This window comes from Erpetoichthys calabaricus, chromosome 17, assembly GCF_900747795.2.
Source record: "Erpetoichthys calabaricus chromosome 17, fErpCal1.3, whole genome shotgun sequence".
Lineage (NCBI taxonomy): Eukaryota > Metazoa > Chordata > Cladistia > Polypteriformes > Polypteridae > Erpetoichthys > Erpetoichthys calabaricus.
Window position 1 is genome coordinate 77,296,417 of NC_041410.2, and position 22,781 is coordinate 77,319,197.

Genomic DNA, 22,781 nt, shown 5'->3' on the forward strand with positions numbered 1-22,781 from the left:
TGGGTCTATAATTATTAAGTATGTGTGTATTTAGGATTGATTTTTTAAGTAATGGTTTGATGACTGACACTTTTAATGCATCAGGTACTGTGTCATGCAATAATGAACTATTAATAATGTTAAGAAGAACATCCATTGGACTTTTTACTATTTTTGTTGGCATTGGATCTAGGGAACAAATAGTAGGTTTCATTTAAGAAATTAAAGTTAAGACTTCATGTTCTGTTGCAGTATCAACATTTTAAAGTGCAGCATGCAAGGTGAGACAGGGACTGTCAAGCTAGTATGCGGTTTGCACTGTGATGCTGTGATCTGGGATCTTATATTTTTAATTGTCTCTTAAAAAAGTTCATTAGGTCTGCACTGCTAATGTCTGTTGGTATTTTAGATCTAAATAGATCAGTGTAGATATAAATTTACATTTGTTAAATTAGCCACTGTCTAAACAGTACACGAGGATTATTACTGTTATCTATTATTTACAATAGTAGTCTGAGTGAGCTTTAAAGAGAGATTTTTTATATTTTTTAACACACTCTGTCCATGCAGTTTGAAAAATCTGCAGCTTTGTTGTTCTCCATCTGCGCTCCAGTTTTCAACACTTTAATTTAAGAGCTTGAGTGTACTCATTAAACCAGGGAGTGTTTCTATGTGCTTTTGTCACTTTTGTTTTAAGGGGAACCACTGTGTCCAGAGCATCTCTCAAGGTCATATTATAATTTTATGTTAGTTGATCTAAATTGTTTTCCACATATACGTTTGATGTTAACTGATCTAAATGGTTTTCCACAATTACACGACAAAGTCATCCCTTCATCCAGCCAGGTCTCTCATCCAGGTAATAACCCATGCTCCTCCCTGGCTGGGATGCCCATTCTCCTCCTACAGAATTCAGTTTGTTTTTGTGTTTTCTGATTTGCATTTGCGTCTTCAATTTGTTTTTGTATTTTCTAATTTGTTTTTGTATATTCAATTTGTTTTTTGTGGTTTTTGATTTCTTTTTGTGTTTCCAATTTGTTTTTGTGTTTTCTCATTTATGTTTGCATATTCAATTTGTTTAGGCATTATTCGATTTGTTGTTGCATTTTCTGATTTGCTTTTGTGTATTCGATTTGTTTTTGTGTTTTCTGATTTGTTTTTACATGATTTAATTTGCTTTTGCACATTGTACCTCAGGGCATTTTACTATACTCTGTACACATAACAATAATCATCCTATGAAACTTGCCCATACCTTTATCTATCTATCATTCTATTCTTTAGTTGCACTTATTTGGTTCATGGTTGCAGTTGCTTAAAATTTTGAATAAATGGTGCATGATTTTAAACTACTGTTTGTCAGACCATTACGCTGTTAGTAAAAGTTTGAATTTTTTAAATTACAAGCAACAATTGGTATAAGTACTTCTGGTAAACATATAATAAATTATTTTTATACAGTATACATTACTGTAAACCCATAAAATCTATCCCATTACCTTGCCAATGGAATCTGAGCTTAATGGACTTGAATAGTATTTTAAGCCTTTAAAATAAATATTGATTTCTTTCTTGAAAACATTAAGATTAGGTTTGCTTTGTAATATGTTAAATTATAGAAACAATACTTGTTTAAGTTCAGTATCCTGCCATAGAAGTTTGTACAGATGACAATACACTTGAACTTGAACCTGACCACAGGACACCTCATAGGTAGCATTTGTTAGTAAGCTGTGGATTGGACTAGAGTCCATTATGGGGCAAAGCTGACTGGCTTCTCATAGTAGGCCCAGTGTGAACATATGGGATTGTGTGATCATGTTAGTGTGCCATGGATTGAGCTGAGTCAATTAGTTGCTGTAAATGTGTCTATTTTTAACAAGTTTGAATAGGCTAAATGTATTAGTGGTCTGTCCTTGGAATGATCCTGCATTTTGTGTTTGTGGTAGAAATTGACATTTTAATTAAAGAAAGAAGCGTATCTTCTTACAGGTGAAATCTGATAAAACTTCTGAGTGAGTAATCAGGAAGGAGAAACGCTATCCATCTGCATCATTTATTACACTTGCATGGTGAGGAGGAGAATCACTCACTGCAGTCTGTCACCATATTATGAGTATGGTCACAGAAACAAAGGATAGAGGTTAATTTTTTAAATTATTGAATTTACATAAAGTGTCAATCAATGAATACATTTCATACTCTGATTGATTAAAAGACGTGAGGTGTTTAACATAGAGCACAACAAGCCTAAATAATAAATTAAATTATAAATAAATTCTCTATTATATCCTTGTTCTTCAATATCTCTTAGATATTACTCTTGAAATCTCTGGATATGTGACAACTGTCCAGTTTTATTGTTTACAGGACATCTGATGATCAACATCTACCTACTCCTGGTACATTCTTGACTTTGCTGTTCATTTGACCTTTTTTCTTTTTTCCTGTTATGCCTGACATTTATTAACCCTTCAATACTTCTAAGATAAATCCATCCATCCATCCATCCATCCATTTTCCAACCCGCTGAATCCGAACACAGGGTAATGGGGGTCTGCTTGAGCCAATCCCAGCCAACACAGGGCACAAGGCAGGGAACCAATCCTGGGCAGGGTGCCAACCCACCGTAGGACACACACAAACACACCCACACACCAAGCACACACTAGGGCCAATTTAGAATCACCAATCCACCTAACCTGCATGTCTTTGGACTGTGGGAGGAAACCGGAGCGCCCGGAGGAAACCCACGCAGACACGGGGAGAACATGCAAACTCCACGCAGGGAGGACCCGGGAAGCGAACCCAGGTCCCCAGGTCTCCCAACTGCGAGGCAGCAGCGCTACCCACTGCGCCACCGTGCTGCCCTCTAAGATAAATGCTATATTTTAATAAGGAAAGCATATCCAAAAAGTTTATCCTATATGACTGTACAACCTCTAAGTCTATTTTTTGTTCCACATGTGTTTATCCCAGTTTAGATTCCGGCTCTCATGAACCCATATTGAAGAAAGCAGGCTTAAATATCAATGGACAGATGTTGATCTTTGAGTAATAACAAGCATTCTTTGCTGAGGTGGTTGTTATCCTTGGATTACCTAAAATAACAAGCTTTATTTTCATACCATCCAAGGCACTTAATGTCTTAGAACCAAGTCAACATGAATGGCACAACCACAAAATCAAGTATTGTGCTATCCTTGAATTTCTAATGCTAAACAACAATATGCCTTTGGAGATTTAGGATAGTGCATCAGGATCAGTCCTCTTCATATGCCATCGTCAAAAGATGAACTATGGAACTCCATCATTGCAGGACATCTGTTGACCCAAGATCTAGCTGAGGTTTGACGTTAATGATAGAAAATGTTGCCACTGTGGAATGATCCATAATGGAGAACTGAAAAGTGACAGTGTATGAGATAGCCGAATTATGTGTTTTACACCAGCCATCCAGAGTGCTTAGATCTTCTGGTCAGTTGTCTCTTGTTGTCCCTAGTACTAAATGTAAAACTAAGGGGGACAGGGCTTTTGCAGCTGCTGCTCCTCACCTGTGGAACTCTTTACCTCATCCCATAAAGGAGTCATCTACAATTGAACTGTTTACAACAAGATTAAAGACTCATTTCTATTTACTTGCATTCCGTGACCTTCAGTAATACTGATGGTTTCCTCATTGTGATTATGTAACATTACTTCTATTTATTATTTATTTATTTTGTGTTCATTTATTTTATTTCTATTTATGTTATTCATGTTAATTGTATGTTTTTCTTTAATTCTATTATTGTAAAGCACTTTGGCCACAGCATTCCGATGTTGTTTTAAATGTGCTATATAAATAAAGTTGACATTGACATTGACATAGCATACACTATAGTGATTAGTTATGGGTCAGTTGAAATCATTCTTCACAAACAATGAAACATGTTTAAGGTCTAGGCATGAATAGTGCCCATAATGTTAACATCCTAAATCAGACATTATCACATTCAATGTTTTAAGGTGAATATCAAGCTAATTAATTTGGACTGGGAGAAATTAAAGAAGTGTTTCATAAGTGGGGATGAAATTTGGATACATTACTATGATCCAGAGTCTAGACAACAATTTTAACAAGAGAGGCACGTGATTCCTCAATACCAAAGAAATTAAAGGTCCAAACCAGTGCCAACAAGATCACATGAAGATTTTTTTTATGTTATTGATGCTGTAGTCTGTATTGATTATATGTCTCAAAAGTCCCACATAAATGTTCAACATTATGCTATTATGCTTTATCATTTTCAGCAGTCATTTCACTTCACCATCCACTTCAGAAAATACCCATGCTCCGACTACATAAAATGTAAAGGCTTTTCTCGCCACACTCACCCTAAGTTCCAGACCTGTCCCCAAGTGTCTATGACCTGTACCCAAGTCTGGAATGGGATGCATTATGTAATTGATGAAGAAGTGAAGCTATAGAAGAAAGCAAGACACATCATTTTATTTGATTGGCAGAGAAATGCTTCAGGAATGCTGAATTAAAAGACTCGCTCACATTTACAGTTATGAAAACATGACAGATATTTTAGACTTGAGATAGTACAAGTTTACAAGAAGCTCAAAGTATTTTAAAGGTGGAGCACATATACTATAAGTGCTAGGGGATAAGCACAGTGGGCGTCCTGAGTGTTCATCGGAGGAAGTGAAGTGCTTCCTCCAGGACACATTGAGCGATTCTAGGAGGGATCAAGATCTTGATGCCAATAAAGCCCTCATCAACCATGCTTTCCCAATAACAGCGTTCAAGCTGGGTGAGCCGAGGTTGAGGAGGTCATCAAGGCAGCCAGATCAGCTTCCACTCCAGGTCCGAGTGGCATACCCTACCCTGTCTTTAAACACTGCCCTGCACTTCTCCAGCACCTATGGAAGATCTTGAAGGTGATTTGGTGAAGAGGGAAAGTCGCTGACCAGTGGAGGTGTGCTGAGGGAGTTTGGGTCCCTAAAGAGGAGAATTCCAGGAACATCGACCAGTTCCGAATGATCTCCCTGCGGAGTGTAGAAGGAAAGGTTTTTTTTCAGTTTCATATCCTAAAGAGAGTTCCTCCTCAAGAATAACTACATCAACCCCTCAGTCCAGAAGGGGGGAATTCCTGGAGTCCCTGGCTGCCTGGAGTACACAGGTGTGGTAACTCAGCTTATCAGAGAGGCTCATGAGAACAGAGGCGACCTTGCTGTGTTGTGGTTGGACCTGGCCAATGCCTATGGGTCTGTACCACACAAGCTGGTTGAGCTTGCACTACATTGCAACCATGTCCCCAGGAAAATCAAGGATATGATCCTGGATTACTATAACAACTTCAGGATAAGGGTCACTTCTGGGTCAGAAATATCAGACAGGCATCGGCTTGGCAAGGGAATAATAACAGGGTGCACCATCTCTGTTATTCTTTTTGTCCTTGCCATGAATAAGTCAGCCGAGGTAGAATGCAGAGGGCCCCTGACTATGTCGGGTGTACAATAGCCCCCGATAAGAGCCTATATGGATGATCTAACCATCACAACAACATCAGTCCCAGGGAACAGGTGGATCCTACAAGGACTTGAGAGACTCATCACATGGGCAAGGATAAGTTTTAAGCCTTCCAAGTCAAGGTCCATGGTGCTAAAGAAGGGGAAGGTGACTGATAAGTACCGATTTGCTATCGCGGGAACGGTCATCCCCTCCATCACAAAGCAGCCAGTCAAGAGTTTGGGGAAATTCTTGGACTCAAGTCTGAAAGACACAGCTGTCATTCAGAAGTCCACCCAGGAGCTTGGGATGTGGCTCACCAAGGTTGATAGGTCTGGCCTGCCTGTTAGGTGTAAAGCCTAGATCTATCAGCACTCAATCCTGCCCCAAGTCCTATGGCCTCTGCTGGTATATGCAGTCCTGTTTTCAACAGTTGAGTCCCTTGAAAAGAAGATCAGCAGCTTTCTTCGGAGGTAACTGGGACTCCCACGCAGCCTCACCAGCACAGCACTGTATGGGACAAGTAACATCTTGTGGCTACCATTTAGCAGCATCACTGAAGAATTCATGGTGGCACACACCAGAGAAGCCCTACAGTACATGGACTCCAAGGATTGTAAGGTGTCAGCAGCTGGCATTGAGGTGAGGACAGGCAGGAAATGAAGGGTGGAGAAGGCTGTGGAGGTGGCAGAGTCATGCCTGAGACAGAAGGCTCTGGTGGACACTGTGGCAACAGGTAGAGCAGGTCTGGGCTACTTCCCAAAGACCCAGGTTGGCAAGGCCCAGGGCAAAGTGAGAATCCATCTACTCCAGGAAGAGGTCCGAGCAGGGGTGGAGGAAGAGAAAGTGAGCAGGGCAGCAGCAATCCGGCAACAGGGTGTGCGGACAGGGTGGGAGAGTACTCTCCAGTGAAGGATCACCTGGTCGGACATCATGCCGGGAGATTTCTTTCATGTCCAGTTCCTGGTGCAGGTGGTCTATGATGCCCTGCCAAGCCCAGCAAACCTCCACGTCTGGGGGAAGAGCAAGACACCCTCCTGTCCAGTTTGTTCAGGAAGAGGTTCTCTAGAACATCTACTCAGCAGCTGCCCTAAGGGTATGGCAGATAGCCTCTCCATAGGCACCATGACAAGGTGCTCAAGGCAGTTGTTGAATGCTTGCCTTCAGCCATCAACACAAGCAAACTCCTCCATGGCTCAAAGGCAGTTACCTTCGTGAAAGTGGGAGAGCAATCCCAGGCAAAGGCAGTAATAACAGGTCTCTTCCAAACAGCCTCTGACTGGCAGCTGAAGGTTGACTTGAGAAAGCAGCTAAAGTTCATGCAGCAAATTGTAACTACATCACTCTAGCCAGACATGATCTTTACCTCTGAGGCCTCAAAACAGCTGATCATGCTGGAACTGACAGTGCCCTGGGAGGACCGTATCGAGGAAGCTAACGAGAGGAAACGTGCCAAGTACCAGGAGCTGGTGGAGGAGTGCAGGGACAGAGGCTGGAGGGTACTCTATGAACCCATAGAAGTTGGCTGCAGAGGATTTACAGGATGCTCACTCTGCAGAGTCCTCACACGGCTGGGCATAATAGAGGAGGGCCATTAAATCTGAAAGTGAAGCCGCAGGGAAAGCCTCAAGGTGGCTTTAGATAAAGAGGGTTGATCTGTGGATCGCTACTGGGATGCAAGTTGGGGATTGATCAACCCCGACTGGGTTGCCTGAGCTAAGGTGTATGATGTTGCGAGACCCAAAACGCCCAATGACCTCATGATACATCACTGATGATGCGCTCCAGTGCATCCAGGTGATGTTTCAATATAGTGTGAATTGGGCGGCCCGGACACAGACAGGCAGACACATTTAAAGCCATCACCACACGTTTATTTACACTATATACAAAGTTTTAAAGTGCACCGCCACACAAACCCCAACAGTCTCCCAAAGTCCAGGCTCCTCTTTATGCCACCTCTCTCTCTCTCTTTCTCTTTCTCTTCTCGCCAGGCCTCTCCTTGCCGCCTCCTCTCCGACCTCGTCCTTCTCCTCACCTGACTCCAGCCCTGAGTGAGGGAAGGCGGCTCCTTAAATAGGCAGGCGGCTGATGACCACACCCGGCCACCTGCCACAATAGTAACATCCAAGTCTCTACCCATTTTTGAGCTGTATCAAAATAATAATAGTAATAATAATAATAATAATAATAATTGATTTCCCGCATAATTTTAAAACTAACATTCATGAGTAATAGTACAGTAAAATGTGCACCATTTGCATTTCAGGCTGATTCTCTGTAAATCTGAGCTGCTACATGTAACAGAAGCAATAACATCATGTCAGGCATTTGTCAAATTGGGCGGAGCGCCGGTGTTGTTGACACCCCAACTGATATCAGTGACGTATTTGACCCTAACGGCGCTCCATACAGAAGAAAACCTGCTCTGTCTTATGTGAGAACACGCAAGCAAGCCAACAGAGTGTAATTGCAGAGCGGAGTACCTAAGAAGTCAGTCATGTAATGAATGCCCCAACATCACGAAACGCCCTCAACGTCAGTCTCGTAACACCCATCGTATTTGACTATGGTTAACATTAGGGCCCCGTTACACTATGGTTAAGATTAGGCTTGTGGGACGGTTAAATGACTCAAAGTGCGGTTTATGACTGACGTTGTGGGGATTACCTGACCTGTGTCATAGGTATTGCAGGCTGCAATTAGACCCTTCTCGAGCAAACAGACTGGCGCTCCAAAACGGAAGTGTTTTTTTTTTTTTTTTTTTTTTTTACAAGCACTGAAGAAGCAAGCACTGCTACGCTGCACAGAATTTGCCTCTTGTGTCTTTAAATATTCAACAAGGAAGTAATGCGTCCTTAACGTCACAGCAAGGAAGCGCTTTTGGGTTTAATGACATTATGTGCATGGAAGTACGCCTACTTCTGAAGTCTTTATGGCACTTCATGATGGCGCTCAGGTTCTTTTTTGTATTGAGTGCATCAGTGGGCAGTTTTGATCACTGAGAAGTCCATCTGTTTTTGGGGGGATGGCCGCTGGGTTTGCACCCCCGAAGCTAGCCGAATTTATTCTGACTGAAAGGCTGGGTAGTGGCACCTATGCCGTTGTTTACAAAGCCTACAGAAAGGTGAGGCGATACTTACTGTTTTTCTTGGGCACGGGGTAGACGGTGGTCGTGTCAGGTTTCCACAGCCCACTTCTTTACTGACTTTTTCATGATCATAATGTGTAGCAGCGTTTGTATAGCTACTTGTCAAAGAAAGTGCGAGCAACAGATATATTTACTGTATGCTTAACTTGGAAGAAGTGTTTAAATGTTATTAAAATGTTCACAATATTTATCTAATATTTTATTTATTTCTAATATTTTAACAAGTGTGTCCTGGCTTGGATGAAGGTAGTGTATTTTCTAAATAGCATTCTCTGCAGCATTTGTTTCACTAACAATACTGAAAGGCGTCATTTCTAATAATGGGATTGCAGGGGGCTGGCTGTTTGCTACTGGTTAGTGTTGCTGCCTTAATTTTTGGAGACTCTCTTCAATAATGGCTATGTGGAGTTTATGATTCTGCCTGTGTCTACATGGCTTTTCCTCTGATACTGTTGTTTCACATCTGAAATGCATGCAGGTTAGTTTAATTGTAACTCTTAAGCTGGTCATTTAATGACTGTGTTTATGCATGTGGGTTATAATAGGCTTCCTTCCCCATCCGTGCTTGGTTACTGCCTTATACTTGATGCTGATGTGAGGCTCCAACTCCTCATGGCTTCTAAAAACTGAGTAAAATGGGTCCTGTTAGATTTGAGTGGAAGACATGAAAATATGACCTAGCAAGACAGGTGCATGATAACATTGTTTGTAGTTAAAGTATTTTTCCGGATATACTTCTGGGGAAATCTTGGTCAATGTACATTTTTTAACTGAATTACATCATGCTTTGCTTATATTGATGAATTTTGTATCTTGCTGATGTTTGATTTCTAGTCATTTTGTGAGATTCTAATTAAAAGGTTCTGTTACCTACATGTATATTAAATAAGGCCGTACTACCAACGTTGTCTTAAAATACTAAGTCTGGAAATGTTGCCTGTATTTTCATCAACACTATTGTAATGTTTCAACCAAAATTTTTAACTTGCATATAATAAAAATTGTGTGCTCGTGGACGTTTATGCTTGAGACGTAATTGTTCAAAGGATGCCAAGTCTGTTTGTAACAGTCTGACTACTAAGTTGCTTCCATAAGTTAAGAATGACTGAAATTAATTATTATTGTGCATGAGAACAAGTGACAGTAGTGCCTTCAGTTTAAAATGTTTCCAACACTGGCCTAATGTTTGAAATGAATATTGCACAAAAAAGTTATTGGCTAATTGGAAATAATTAGTAAATGCTGGAGCACATGGTGGAAGGCATATACTGAAGATACTAAGCAATACTCCCTTTCTATGGGTAACAATCAGGTGACGCTTCGTTACTTTCCCTTCATAATTTTAAAGGACAACCCAGTAAGACTGTAATCTTGGAATTTGCAGACAGCAATGCCCCCTTTTAAAGTAGCTCTTTATATATTTTATTTTTATACATGGCCTGTTTTCAGTCAAATTGAACAGTCGTTTTAATGAAGGATTTGTTAATTTGTTCAGAAAATTTATACCAATTTATAAAAAAATATTCATAATGTATATTTATTTTCACAAATTTGAAGCAGTCACATGGTTTTATTTATGTATTTTTTAATACTGCTTGTTATAATGGGTGCCTCTATCAATACTTGACGTATTGCTACAGTCTTTTTGGATTAGCTCATTAGAACCAGCTCTGTCTAACAGATACATTTTTATAAGTGCTAGGAAGGTTGTAGTCACATTTAAATTGAGCAACTGTTGGACATCTGTACATATGTTTAACACTGCCAATATTTGAACTAACTCCTGATTTCTTGTCTAGATTTCTAGACTCCGTTATCTTTTTTCATTCCTGATTCTTAGAAAGTGAAATACATTCTTGAAGACAATAATGTGGGCTATTCTACATTGTTATCACATGGATATATTACACCTCTGTTGTATGTCTTATTGAAATAAATGAAATGTTAAGTAATAACTATTTTGCATTTTATTGTTACTTTAAATAAGCCTTTTTTTTTTTTTTTTTTTTTGCAGAAAGACAACCGAGAAGTGGTTGCAGTGAAAGTGGTTAGTAAGAAAAGCCTCAATAAAGCATCCATGGAAAATCTGCTGACTGAGATCGAAATTCTCAAAACAGTGAAGCACCCACATATTGTCCAGCTAAAGGACTTTCAGGTAACGGTGCATTTTCAGAGTATGGCTGTGCTATCCATACAGTCCATTATCGATGCGTATGATGGCGTGTCTGGTTAACAAGGGGTTGCCATTAACAAGAATTCAGTTTAGATAATACCGGGTAAGGACAAATCTTACAAGAGACCTCTGAGGCAGATGGAGAGCCAGTGCAGGATTTACGTATCAGCTACACAAGCTATAGCTTAGGGCCCCCGCCTTCTTGGGGGCCCCCAAAACAAATTGTCCGAGTGAGCAATTGTCATATATACTTAAATATACTACAGCATTATTTGTCCCAATCAGGCCCGGCCTTAGGCATAGGCGAAGTAGGCGACCGCCTAGGGCCCCGGTGTCCGGGGGGCCCCGGATCGACTCCTTGGTCTAATTTTCACGCATTTCACAGAGCTTCCAGGGGGGCCCTGGACCCCCCTTTCGCCTAGGGCCCCCATAATACCTAAGACCGGGCCTGTGGAGAGCCAATGCTAGAAGTACAAATCCTGCTAGTGCCATTAGGGTGTATTACTCCCTATATGTATAGACTAGATGCCCAGCAACAACAAGAGGTAGGGGGCACCAACACATGAGAGAATGAGATGTCATCTGGGTGGCAGTATTTAATGTTCCTCTAGGGTTTTTCAGAAGAACATTACCCAAAGCACTGCCTCTGCTGTCTTGTTATCTTCCAATTCAGATCCTGCTTTTATGTTTTCCCTGGTTAAACAAGGTGCATGCACCTGGCCGACCACATGGTCTAAAAGACAACATGATTCAACAGACTAGGTCACTTCTTCCATTGTGCCAAGGTCCAGTTCTGACACTCCTTTGCCCATTGTAGGTGCTGTCAGCAGGGGTCAGCATGAGCACTCTGACTGGTCTGCAGGTGTGCAACCCATGCTCGGTGTGTTCTGACATCTTTCATAAATTGATTTTAATAACAGTTTTTGGGAAATGTTTAATTATGAATCTTGTGCCATTAAAATGTAATTTTAGATTTAATTTTTTTTAGTGTGTCAATTATGAATTTAAGGGTTCCTTGCAACAATCGTGGAACTTTTAAACAGTTCACAAATTCCTTAGGATAGGGCCAATCTTACAGAAATATTGTTGATTTTTTCATTCTCTTGAACCCTTGTTAACTTTTTTCTAGATCAGGTTAGACTGGTACCAGCTGTTATTGGAGGATTTTTGGTCAATGTTTTTAATTGACATCAAAACAAATTCATGAGATTTTCATAAAATAAGATGCAATAATATAAATAAATATGAGAAGGGAATCTTTTCTTATTTCATATTAGGCTCTTTAGCTCATCTAGACTTGTTAAATAAATTTGATTAATATTGAATTGTTCTGTTTATAACAATTTCCCTTAATTAATGTTCATGTAATTTCAGCAATTTTGTTACATGTCTGTGTTGCATAAAGTTTTTCAGGGATTAGTCACAGTCTTTCTGAGTCAAGTAGAAATGAATAGCTTTATTAGTTTCTGAGCTATCATTGCCAATGTCACATAAGCAGAAAATTAATTTTCTTCATACAACTTTGCTAGCCTATAGGCTGTTAATCAGTATTATTAAGCGGTACATTTTTAATTTTTTTATTATTAGCCTATTATTAAATTTATATGTGAAAAGCAACATTCTGAAAATACTTAAACCAGTACAGGGTTGCGCTTGCCAGAGCCTATACTGGCAGCATCTAGTGAAGAACAGGAATAAGCCCATGGCAGGACACCAGTCCATCAGAGGGCCTATAGGATTACAACCATATTCATCCATCCATCCATCCATTTTCCAACCCGCTGAATCCGAACACAGGGTCACGGGGGTCTGCTGGAGCCAATCCCAGCCAACACAGGGCACAAGGCAGGGAACCAATCCAGGGCAGGGTGCCAACCCACCGCAGGACACACACAAACACACCCACACACCAAGCACACACTAGGGACAATTTAGAATCGCCAATCCACCTAACCTGCATGTCTTTGGACTGTGGGAGGAAACCGGAGCGCCCGGAGGAAACCCACGCAGACACGGGGAGAACATGCAAACTCCACACAGGGAGGACCCGGGAAGCGAACCTGGGTCCCCAGGTCTCCCAACTGCGAGGCAGCAGCGCTACCCACTGCGCCACCGTGCCGCCCCAACCATATTCAGACGAGACCAATTCATAATTGCCATTTAGTCTAACATTAACTTCTTTCGTGATATGAGAGAAAACCTGGATTTGTGCCTTCTTAACATGTGACGCAGAAGAGCTAACCTCTTTGCCACTGTCTGTATAAAAGGTATTATTTAAAATGATTTTAAAATTTCAAACATTATTAGTCATGATCAAATCTTACAATATACTCTAACTTACTGTTAACGTAAGTTTTACCTAATGTAGTTCTTACTATTACAAAAGGAATTACTTTTCTCTATTTTTTTTAAGAACAATACAGTAAATATATTTGACCTACTTAATTTCTATAGCTTGTTACTAGATTTTAAGTATCTTTTTTTCTCCCATTATCTTAGTGTTTTTTTTGTCCTTGACAATAGTTGTTTTATGTTTATTTTTAGAATGTGTAGCTAAAAGGTTTTCCTTATGCAATTGTAGATGACATTCCTTGTCTTGTAAATGAGTAGCATGTAAAGGGACTTCAGCTAGCGTCCGAGGTAGTTTTTGGTATTATTTGCCTTTCTTCTTATTCCTATGGTATATAGCATAAATAAATACCAGATGTATACATTTTGACTTTAAGAAGCAAAGAGAAGTCAAGCAAAATGACACCTTTTATTGGCTAACTGAACAGATTACAATATGCAAGCTTAAGGGGCCTGAGCTGCCTTGAAAGCTTGCATATTGTAATGTGTTCAGTTAGCCAATAAAAGGGGTCATTTTGCTTGACTTCTCATTGCATTCATAGTGGCTAACACATTACAACACCCTACTACTACTGACTTTAAGAAGAAAATATAAACTGTCTTTCTTGAAGTCTTCGAAAAATTGTATTCTGTTTCAAGGTTAACTATTTATAGTTTTCCATCTACAGTGGGATAGTGAAAACATCTACCTCATAATGGAGTTTTGCTCTGGAGGGGATCTCTCTCGCTTTATCCGCAGTAGGCGCCTGCTGCCTGAACATGTTGCACGTCGTTTTCTGCAACAGCTTGGTAAGTAAATACTTCCGTGACACTGTGTTAAAGAGATCATCAGGATAGTGACATGACAAATTTATGGTATATTTCAAACACAGTCCAGTTTTACATTGTTTCATTGAACATTATCTTGGAAGCTTAATCATAATAAGTAATAAAGTAAATTATTTATTTATTTTAAATTGTAATGAATGTTTTTTCTGTTGATAAAATACTAAATGAAGAAATTTTCAGTACGTGAGAATAGTTAGATGTACATTAATTACTATAATACATTTCCTTTATTATTTTTTATCAACCAAATATGAAATCACAAGCAGTTGACCTGTCTTTATTTTTTTATTTTACTGTATAGCCAGTGCCTTGAAATTTCTTAATGAAAGAAACATTTCCCATCTCGATCTTAAACCTCAGAACATCTTGCTAAGTGGTGGTACGCTTAAATTAGCAGGTACTGAATTTTTTTTTTTATTTTACTCCCCCTGATAAAATGTGCATTATAAATTAAATTACACTGTATTTATTCAGAAGAAAAATGTCACAAATGTGGTGGTGACAGAAATATGTCTGTAGTTTCACCAGAATTTATTTTAACATCCTGGTAGACATCCGTTTCCTCATAAGAGCTATGCTAATACATGAAAGCTGTATTGTACTTACTATATTTTGTTTTCATTCTCAGTCCCAGTTTTCAAGACATAAAATATATCGAGCCTATACTCTTAAGAACAGTGGCTCAAAAATGTTTCTTTACTGTTTTCGGTGGTTCTTTATAGAACTATTGCTTGACAGAGAACCACTTAATTTTGTGACTGGTTCTTTACATGTAAAATCTGGCTTTGAAAAGGTTTCTAATATGCAGACAAAACAGAAATTTTTAATAAGTAGTAGCATACCTAGCGGGGTACTGACAGATCAAGAAAACCCAAACTTGGGATGTGTTATTGTATGCAGCAAGGGTCTCTTAAAATAATAAACCTATAGGTATTTAACAAATCTGTTATCATCTGTTCATGGTTATATATGAAATATATAATGGACCTAAATAAATATATTTTTTTCTAGAACCTTCATATGGTTGGTTCTCTGAGGAACTAAAAATCATTTCACTGTGGCAATGTCCTGAAGAATCATTTTTTCATTGTTTTCAATTGGCACCTTTTAAGAGTGTAATTGTACAATTTTGAATCCATGGACTTTATAATTTGTTCAAGTTTAATTTTTTTTGTCATGTGTTCATAGTTTAATGAAGTTCTTAATTGATTTCTCTTGGTGATTGCAGTACTGTATATTACTAAATACAGTATCAGATGATATATACCAGAAACACTCCTGCAGATGGCAGTATTGTGTAATCAAATGGGCATTGTCACATCTTGCTAAGCTTTAAGTGGCACACAGTGCCTTCTCAGCTGATAGAACAGAATTGACAAAGATGCAGAAAGCCCTACTGGACAGTATTCTAGAAGTATTCTTATTAGAGTGGCTGAGCTATTTTGCTAGCCACCATTGTTCAGCTTGACTTCTGATTTTCATCTTATAACCAGAGATGTTAATCAAAGATGAGCTGATTTCTTTGCAAACGTTTTCCAGAAAAGAAAGCTGTTTGGATCGCTTAGTGAGATGTTCATCTTAAACTTGTAAGCTTTTCCTTACACTGACTTGTACATGTATGTGTTTCAAGCACCTATGAACAGGTACTGATTTATGTCTGGGACTAGTCTCTGACTTAATCAGCAGACACTACAACTTTAAAATTTTGTTTCATGGATCTCCTTATTCAGTTTGGGACCTTGTCCATGAATATCTTTAGAACCAGGAAGTTCACCAATCATTTTTTGCACCAGGATGTTTTATACACTTTAAGGTTCTTGGAGCTGTAGATACTGTGAAATATCTCTCAGCATGGGATCACTAGCTCATAGATCAGCTATTTCGACTTTGGCTCAGTGTTAATAACTGAATCTCAATGATTATCATTTTGAAATTCCTTTCAGATTTTGGCTTTGCACAATATATGTCTCCTTGGGATGAGAGACATGTACTCCGTGGTTCTCCACTTTACATGGCACCTGAAATGGTCTGTAATCGGCAGTATGATGCTCGCGCTGACCTCTGGTCCGTTGGTGTTATTCTTTATGGTAAGTGAGTGAACAGCAGTACATGTGCTGAAGAGACTTAAAGAATACGTTTTCTGTAAGGTTTAGCATTTCACTCTTCATTCCTTATCTGCTTGTTGTATCTATAGGCATGTTCATCACAAGTTTTTAGGTTCTAATCGGTGAATTTCCAGCATGCAGAGGACAGCAATGATCATCTCTCATTGACCCATGTCTGGTACACATGGCATGCTTAAATTGCTCCAGCTCTCTCCTCTTGATCCATATGATCACCAGTTATACTCTGAGGTCCTCCTTTATTGTTGAGTTCATCAGTGTATTATGGAGAATGAGTACATCATCCTAGCTCTGGAACCTCATTTCAGCACTGGCCTAGAAATCTTATCCCTTCTGTCACAACCTAGCAGTTTTGAGGAAATATATTCTTGGATGCTGACACTGATACTGTTTTGACATTTGAGCTGAAATAGGTTTGTATTAAGCATTAAAATGACATACAGTGACTTATGGTCAGCCCAGCAGTAGGTTTATTAAAATATATTTAAAAAGAACACAGTTCTGTAACAGGATGATGACTGTGATTACTTTACTTTACCTTTGTTATGCCATCAAAACCACAAATGTGAACTTGAAATATTTATCCTCACTCCGTTGCCCTACAATGTCAATACTACTGGTATTGGAATTCACTGTATTTTTCCCTTATTCACCATCACACTCCTCAACGTCACCAAGACCAAACGAATGAGGCTTCTATTTATTTCTGATAAAAGTCATTTCATCTTGATAGCATCACACTAAGTTGTATGCTTATCCAGTGTATGTGTAAATCCCTAGTCTATACAACAACACATGCAAACAGCTCTCCAGAATTAATACACACCAATGTTCAGTTATGTCAAGATATCTTGTCCATTAAAACCTCAAATAGGAGTGGAGAGGAGACAAGACTCCCATTGACTGACCCCAGTGAATAAAAAGCAGCACTGTATAAATTGAGATTAACAATTAAATATATTTATATATTACATAGGAAACCTGTAGTACATAATCATCAAATAGTGTAATATATAGAGACCCTCAGTTATTGGAAATGTATAGTCTGACCTGGCTAAATGAATATAGTCTGTCACTTTCCTAGTCAACCTTCTAATATTTTATTTGCCTTATTCTACTTACTGATTTTCCTTCAAACACAAAACTTGTGGTTTCATACAGTTTCCCTTACTTGTTGGTCACAAAGTAGTTTATTATAAAAGGCAGAAAAACAGAAACATTGATTTTTGAATGAATGTTAATGCTGAAGTTCTGAGAAGTATCCACTTAATGTTTAAAAAGTCATGAAATCTGTTTTGATGGCGATTTACCATTTGATTAGCCATATTAAGTTAAGAAAACATGATTACATTTGTAAGGAATGTTTATTTTATTTAGTAGTACTGTATAACTACTAAAGTATTGTAATAATCTTAAGAATGATTCATTTCTAGATATTTCGAAGAACTATTTTAAAAGTACATGAGAAAGTACTCCTCAAATTATTTTTGCTTGTACATTTTTTTAATTTAATTTTTTTGTGTCAGAATTTTATTAAAATATAACTGTTTTACTAAAACATTACTTATATTTATATTTCACCTTTAATAGAAGCATTATTTGGTCATCCTCCTTTTGCTTCCCGGTCCTATGCTGAGATAGAGGAGAAGATTCGTAGCAACAGGCCAATTGAGGTACCTGCAAACTATTCTGACTCTGTTATGGTCTTTGTTAGAATGGTTACTCTTACCTTTTTTAATGTCAAGGGGGCTAGAATGCCTCAGGTAGTACAGTGTACTACTACTTGTCATGGCAATTTTAGGGCCATCTGTTTTGACCTGTTCATTCAGAATTAATCTTTTGCTTTTTAAAAAGATCTATCAAGTATTTTAACAGGTAAATTTCCCAATAAGATTAATAAAGTTTATCCAATCTAATCTTATTTTTTATTAAACTGCTCTTCCTATTATTTTCAGACTGATGCCTGTTCTTAGAGACATTTTATTATTGTTGCAAGGATTTATGTATTTTTCTTAACTGTTACATGTGAAACTTTTTTCCCTTATTATTGCAAATTTTGAGTCAGTAGTAAAGGTAAAGATTTGCATGTTGTTTTTACTAGCTGCCTTTTTTTTAATATATATATTACCAGTCAAAGTTTGGACACACCCAGACATGTTCATGTTTTAGATAGAAAGTGATAATCTTTTTTAGTATAATGTTTTTAAAATGGTTTTAAAATGCAGCCAAGACATTGCAAATGTTTATAGTGACATTTAATTCTTGTATTGACAAGAAAAGGTGATTTTGAGATGTTGGCCTTATTGACAGATTTTCAAAGAAAAGGCATTTGGGCAGGATATGACTGGAAATGCATATTATGGTCAGAATCTTGGAATCATCATTTCTTTGTTCCAGATGACACAGGTATTTGGAGTGTATTTAGGGATGATCTGATGACCTATATATAGTGTTTGTTTCTCACACTACAGACTCTGATGTTTTTGTCCTCTTGTGTAGTTGTGCATTTTGACTTTCCCCTTCTTTTTCTTTCCTGGTTTCCTGGAAAAGCTGAACCCAAAACTGAATTTTAGGAATGCCAGTACCTTGCCACCCAAGTGAACAGAATAACAGGTTTCAGGTGTGCTAATGTAGTTACAACATTTGTCTAATAACCAGTTAGCATTTGTGCATGATTAATTAAGGATAACCTAAGGGAGTTTAGGACACTGAAGGAATGGCTGCTGGAAGTAGGACTTGACAGTCATATGTGAATAATTAAAAATCAGTCATTTCAAGCATGATACCCATTAGAAACATTAGTTATGCCTCGGCTACATTTTAAAATCAATTTAATGATGTCTTAGTAAGTATCAATGACTATTACAAAGATGAAAATTTCTTGGTGTATACAAACTGGTAGGGCATATACAGTATTTTTGATGCTGGAGCATTTATTTTACATATATTTGTTATTTGCTTCAGTTAGTTTTTCATAGGCATTCAGCATTTACTGCTGGTTGCTGCATCAACATATACTTAATAACTTGTGTTGATTTTTCATCATTGTTTGATATTTATTGTGTCAATATTATTGTCTTTATTATTTTAAGATTCCCCCAGGCATTTCAGTTTCTAGAGACTGCCGGGATCTTTTATTAAGGCTTCTAGAGAGAGATCCAGATGTCCGCATATCATTTTCAGAGTTTTTCCTTCACAACTTCGTTGACCTTGAACATATGCCTTCTGCTGAAAGTCTTGGAAAAGCTGTGAGTTTCCACTGTCTTAAAAAGAAAGTAAAAAATTCCCCTAATAACTCGTATTCAGCATAAGCAACATGTATGCAATAAAATTGCAGATTATAAAATAATAAATGTAATTTTCAGGATTCATAAACCTTCCAAACTAGAGAGAACAGTATGTGGCCATTAAGATAAAGATTTTATTAATTTTTTTGCATATGTTTTAGTGTGTATTTATTCAACCTTTGCATATATTGTTAACAAAAATGTAATGATTATAGCATTTACTATTTTTGAATAATGTTAACTGCCCTTTCCAATACAGGTTAAGGCTATTTCTTTGCTGTTACTCTCATGAAAATACAACAAAATTTTTATTTTTAAAATACGATTTGAGCTGAAAAATTGTAAAGTTCTCTTAAGCCTCTGAGAGAAAGATAACATTTTAAATATTCTTGAATTCAAATTTGGTTCCTTTACTGAAGTAATTAGGGACAATTTTTTAAATAATGAAAAGTAAAAAAAAAAAAAAAAAAAAATGTATTCATTATATTGACTATGTGCTGTGCCACTACTTCAAATGGAAACTTTCTCAAACTGTTCATAATTGTGTTTAAGGAATAGTTATAAATTTCTTATTGTTGGGTTAAATTTAGTAATAATTAATATTAAAGGATTAAAATTACTAGTAGTACTGGAAGCAAGCTTCTCAGTCTCCAGTCTTATGCTTTCTCCATTACAATTAAATAAATGTTCTTACAAAAATTTGTGGAATTGTGCCACATTAAGTTATTGAAATATTAATTAGAGTGTGATCTTTAGAGACAGCAACAAAAATAATCCAGAGCAAATGGCAAATATTTACCCAACTTAAACAATTTTGCTTATTAAAATAAAAGAGCAGGGCCAAAAAAATGTTGCTTTAACAAGCATCACTTATCTGCATACGTTGAGTGATACTTGCTCTCTCTGATGATAGTTTATGAATGGATTCATATTTGTAGATAATAGACTGGCTAATGTAGTTTAAACACTAGTAGGGGAACAATTCAATGGCCACACACTGCTGCACACTGTGGTTCCCGTAGCATTTTTAATTTAGTCTGTTGCGGAAAATTGTGTTTCAATTTTAGATCCATTTACTTAAATTGTTTCTTATTTCTCCTTTCAATCAGTTTCGATTTGTTTCCTTGACTGAAATGTATAGTGAGTCCAGGCTGCACATTATAAAGTGTGCTACTAAGTATGTTCCAGTGTTTTTGTTTTATGGATGTTATATATGTTGTGTGTAAGCCTAATCCTAATTTTGTTTCCTTTTTCTCAGCTGTATAGTAAATGATATGCCAGGTTTTTTTTTGTAGTGCATTGCATATATACAGTTTTTTTTTTTGCTTTTTCAGTTAATTTTTGTATCATTTTGTATGTCACCTCTGTTGTTTTCTTAAGAGTAGTTTTTTTGCTGGTAATGCCTCTTTCTCTGTCTTTCAGTCGTGTTTAGTGGGGACAGTTTGCTTCTAGCTATGTAGCCTTTCAAGTTTTTCTTTCTTTTATAGGTTGAGATAATCTTGTAATATGTGGATATATTTATGGTTTTTGGTGCATTGGTGACATTTTCTGTCACCCTACAGTTTGCTGCTATGCTCAATTTGGAGTAGGAGATTATGGGTGGTTTAACATGCTTGTTGTTTCACTATTTTTGTTCAATGACTATCTTATTTACGTGTCATAGAAAAGAAATGTGTGCCTAAATGTACATAGTACCTTCAATACAATTTTTGAGGCCTTCTCAAAGTCTTGTCTCTCTGTTTAGATTTTATGAAATCCAATTATTTGTGATTTTATCAACCCCCGAAATGTGTGTTTGGATAGTCTTTTTTTGCAGAGAAGTAACTGTGTCTCTGTGTCCTTAAAATATATAATTTTTGTTAAGTTTATTTGTTCAGGGGAGTGCTGAGCCATTATTTGATGTTGTGTCGAGAAAGTTTACTTGTGTAATGTTGATTGAATTTTTTATATTTGGGTGGTATGTGTTCAGAATGCCTATATATTTTTTATATAAAATATTAGATTTCTGACTGATCAAAAGGGGAGAATGCTGTATATTAATGCTGTTAATGAGGTGGCACCTTGTGTTATGGTAGCACTACATATTAGTCTCATCAAGAACTTTAAGACACTGTTTGATCACTTCAGAATCCTGAGTGAAATGCTCTTTATTTTTCCCAAACCTTTTCATTGTCGCTGTCCTGACGCATAACCTGCTAAAACCAAAACTGTAACCATGAGACATTGTTTCAGCTGGAGATGGTTGAGTTACAGAACAACAAGATGATCAAGGCCAGGTTAAAAGAGTAGGAATACTTAGATTCAGTCTGTACAGCAAAGATTTGCCAAAAAAGATTTGCCACTTACATTCTGATTACGTTTACTTCTACCTATACCTGTGAGTTGGAATTTTTATTAATGAATCTATTTTAAAAAGTAGCATAGAAATAGCCCCACAAAGGAGCATCTCAACCAGTGCAAGCACCTTACTCTGAGCTCTCACAAGCCAGCCATTAGCGATGTCAGCCAACCCACTAACAAGTTAGACATTCATTATACTGTATTTAGGGCCATAATATCTGCCCACTATCTGTCTGTTTCTTTTTCACAAAAAATACTAACAATAAGAAGTTAATGGGGAAAATAAAGCAGACAAAGAAGGAAAAATTGTTTACTGCTGTTACAAAACAGTTATGATTAGCATCTGTGGATGCCTGCCTCGGCCCACTATTATTTTCCAAAAGTGGCCCTCAAGCTCATGACTTTGAGAATGGGATTTAATACAGTAGCAACTTTTACATTGTGTTAATTTGTAGTGATCTCCCTCATGCCTTCTCCGTGATATGTCCTTGCTTAGTCTGACCTTTACTAGTCACTATTCACATTTCTCTTTTAAGTTTACATTGATATATATACCTTTGTAGCTCACCTCTTGCCATTGCAGTCCTTTTAATTCCATGCTTGCCAGTGACACATGCTACTTCAGGCTCCTTTTTGTTATACTAACTTCATTGCCAATTAGTTATTATTGATAACTGGCTTTAATTCAGGTATTTGAAATGCAAATCCACCAACACTGGAGTGAACGTTGAGTGTTTTTCACATAAATACCTTATAAAATAATTGTAGGAATTGTAACTCATAGTTGCACTAACAAATAACTTTGGTCACAGAGGTTCTGCTATATTTTTTACTTAACCAAATTGGCTTTGGTATGGAAATATCTGAAATATTTTTTGATTGGATCAGTATATTGCTTATTGCTTATGTTTTGACTGTTTGTTTTATTTAAAAAAGGAGGAATTTTAATCTATACACTGCTTAAGTTGTACTTTTTTTCTGCTGCTGATGCAGCTAAATAGTTCACATTCACTAGTTTGACCAAATGAAATGTTATTTTCTACATTTTGTA

General features: G+C 37.4%; 1 protein-coding gene and 1 pseudogene across 5 annotated transcripts in view; both read left to right on the top strand.

The window, feature by feature from the left end:
- The first annotated feature begins 253 nt into the window (after positions 1-253).
- LOC114667473 (uncharacterized) lies at positions 254-7,199 on the top strand (annotated as a pseudogene).
- A 696-nt stretch (positions 7,200-7,895) lies between these two features.
- The window catches only part of ulk3 (unc-51 like kinase 3), a 65,314-nt gene continuing 50,428 nt past the window's right edge, over positions 7,896-22,781 (top strand). For 2 of the 5 annotated variants that reach the window (XR_007933817.1, XM_051920916.1), the window contains exons 1-7: positions 8,098-8,606; positions 10,645-10,785; positions 13,821-13,941; positions 14,282-14,377; positions 15,924-16,067; positions 17,694-17,776; positions 19,196-19,351. Coding sequence is in view for 4 of the 5 variants with exons in the window: in XM_051920916.1 (XP_051776876.1) it covers positions 8,508-8,606; positions 10,645-10,785; positions 13,821-13,941; positions 14,282-14,377; positions 15,924-16,067; positions 17,694-17,776; positions 19,196-19,351 (840 nt within the window). In the remaining variant the exon portion in view is untranslated. Of the gene's footprint in view, positions 7,973-8,097; positions 8,607-10,644; positions 10,786-13,820; positions 13,942-14,281; positions 14,378-15,923; positions 16,068-17,693; positions 17,777-19,195; positions 19,352-22,781 lie in introns of those variants that run through there. The other 3 variants (XM_028823170.2, XM_028823168.2, XM_028823169.2) reach the window with 3 other exon arrangements.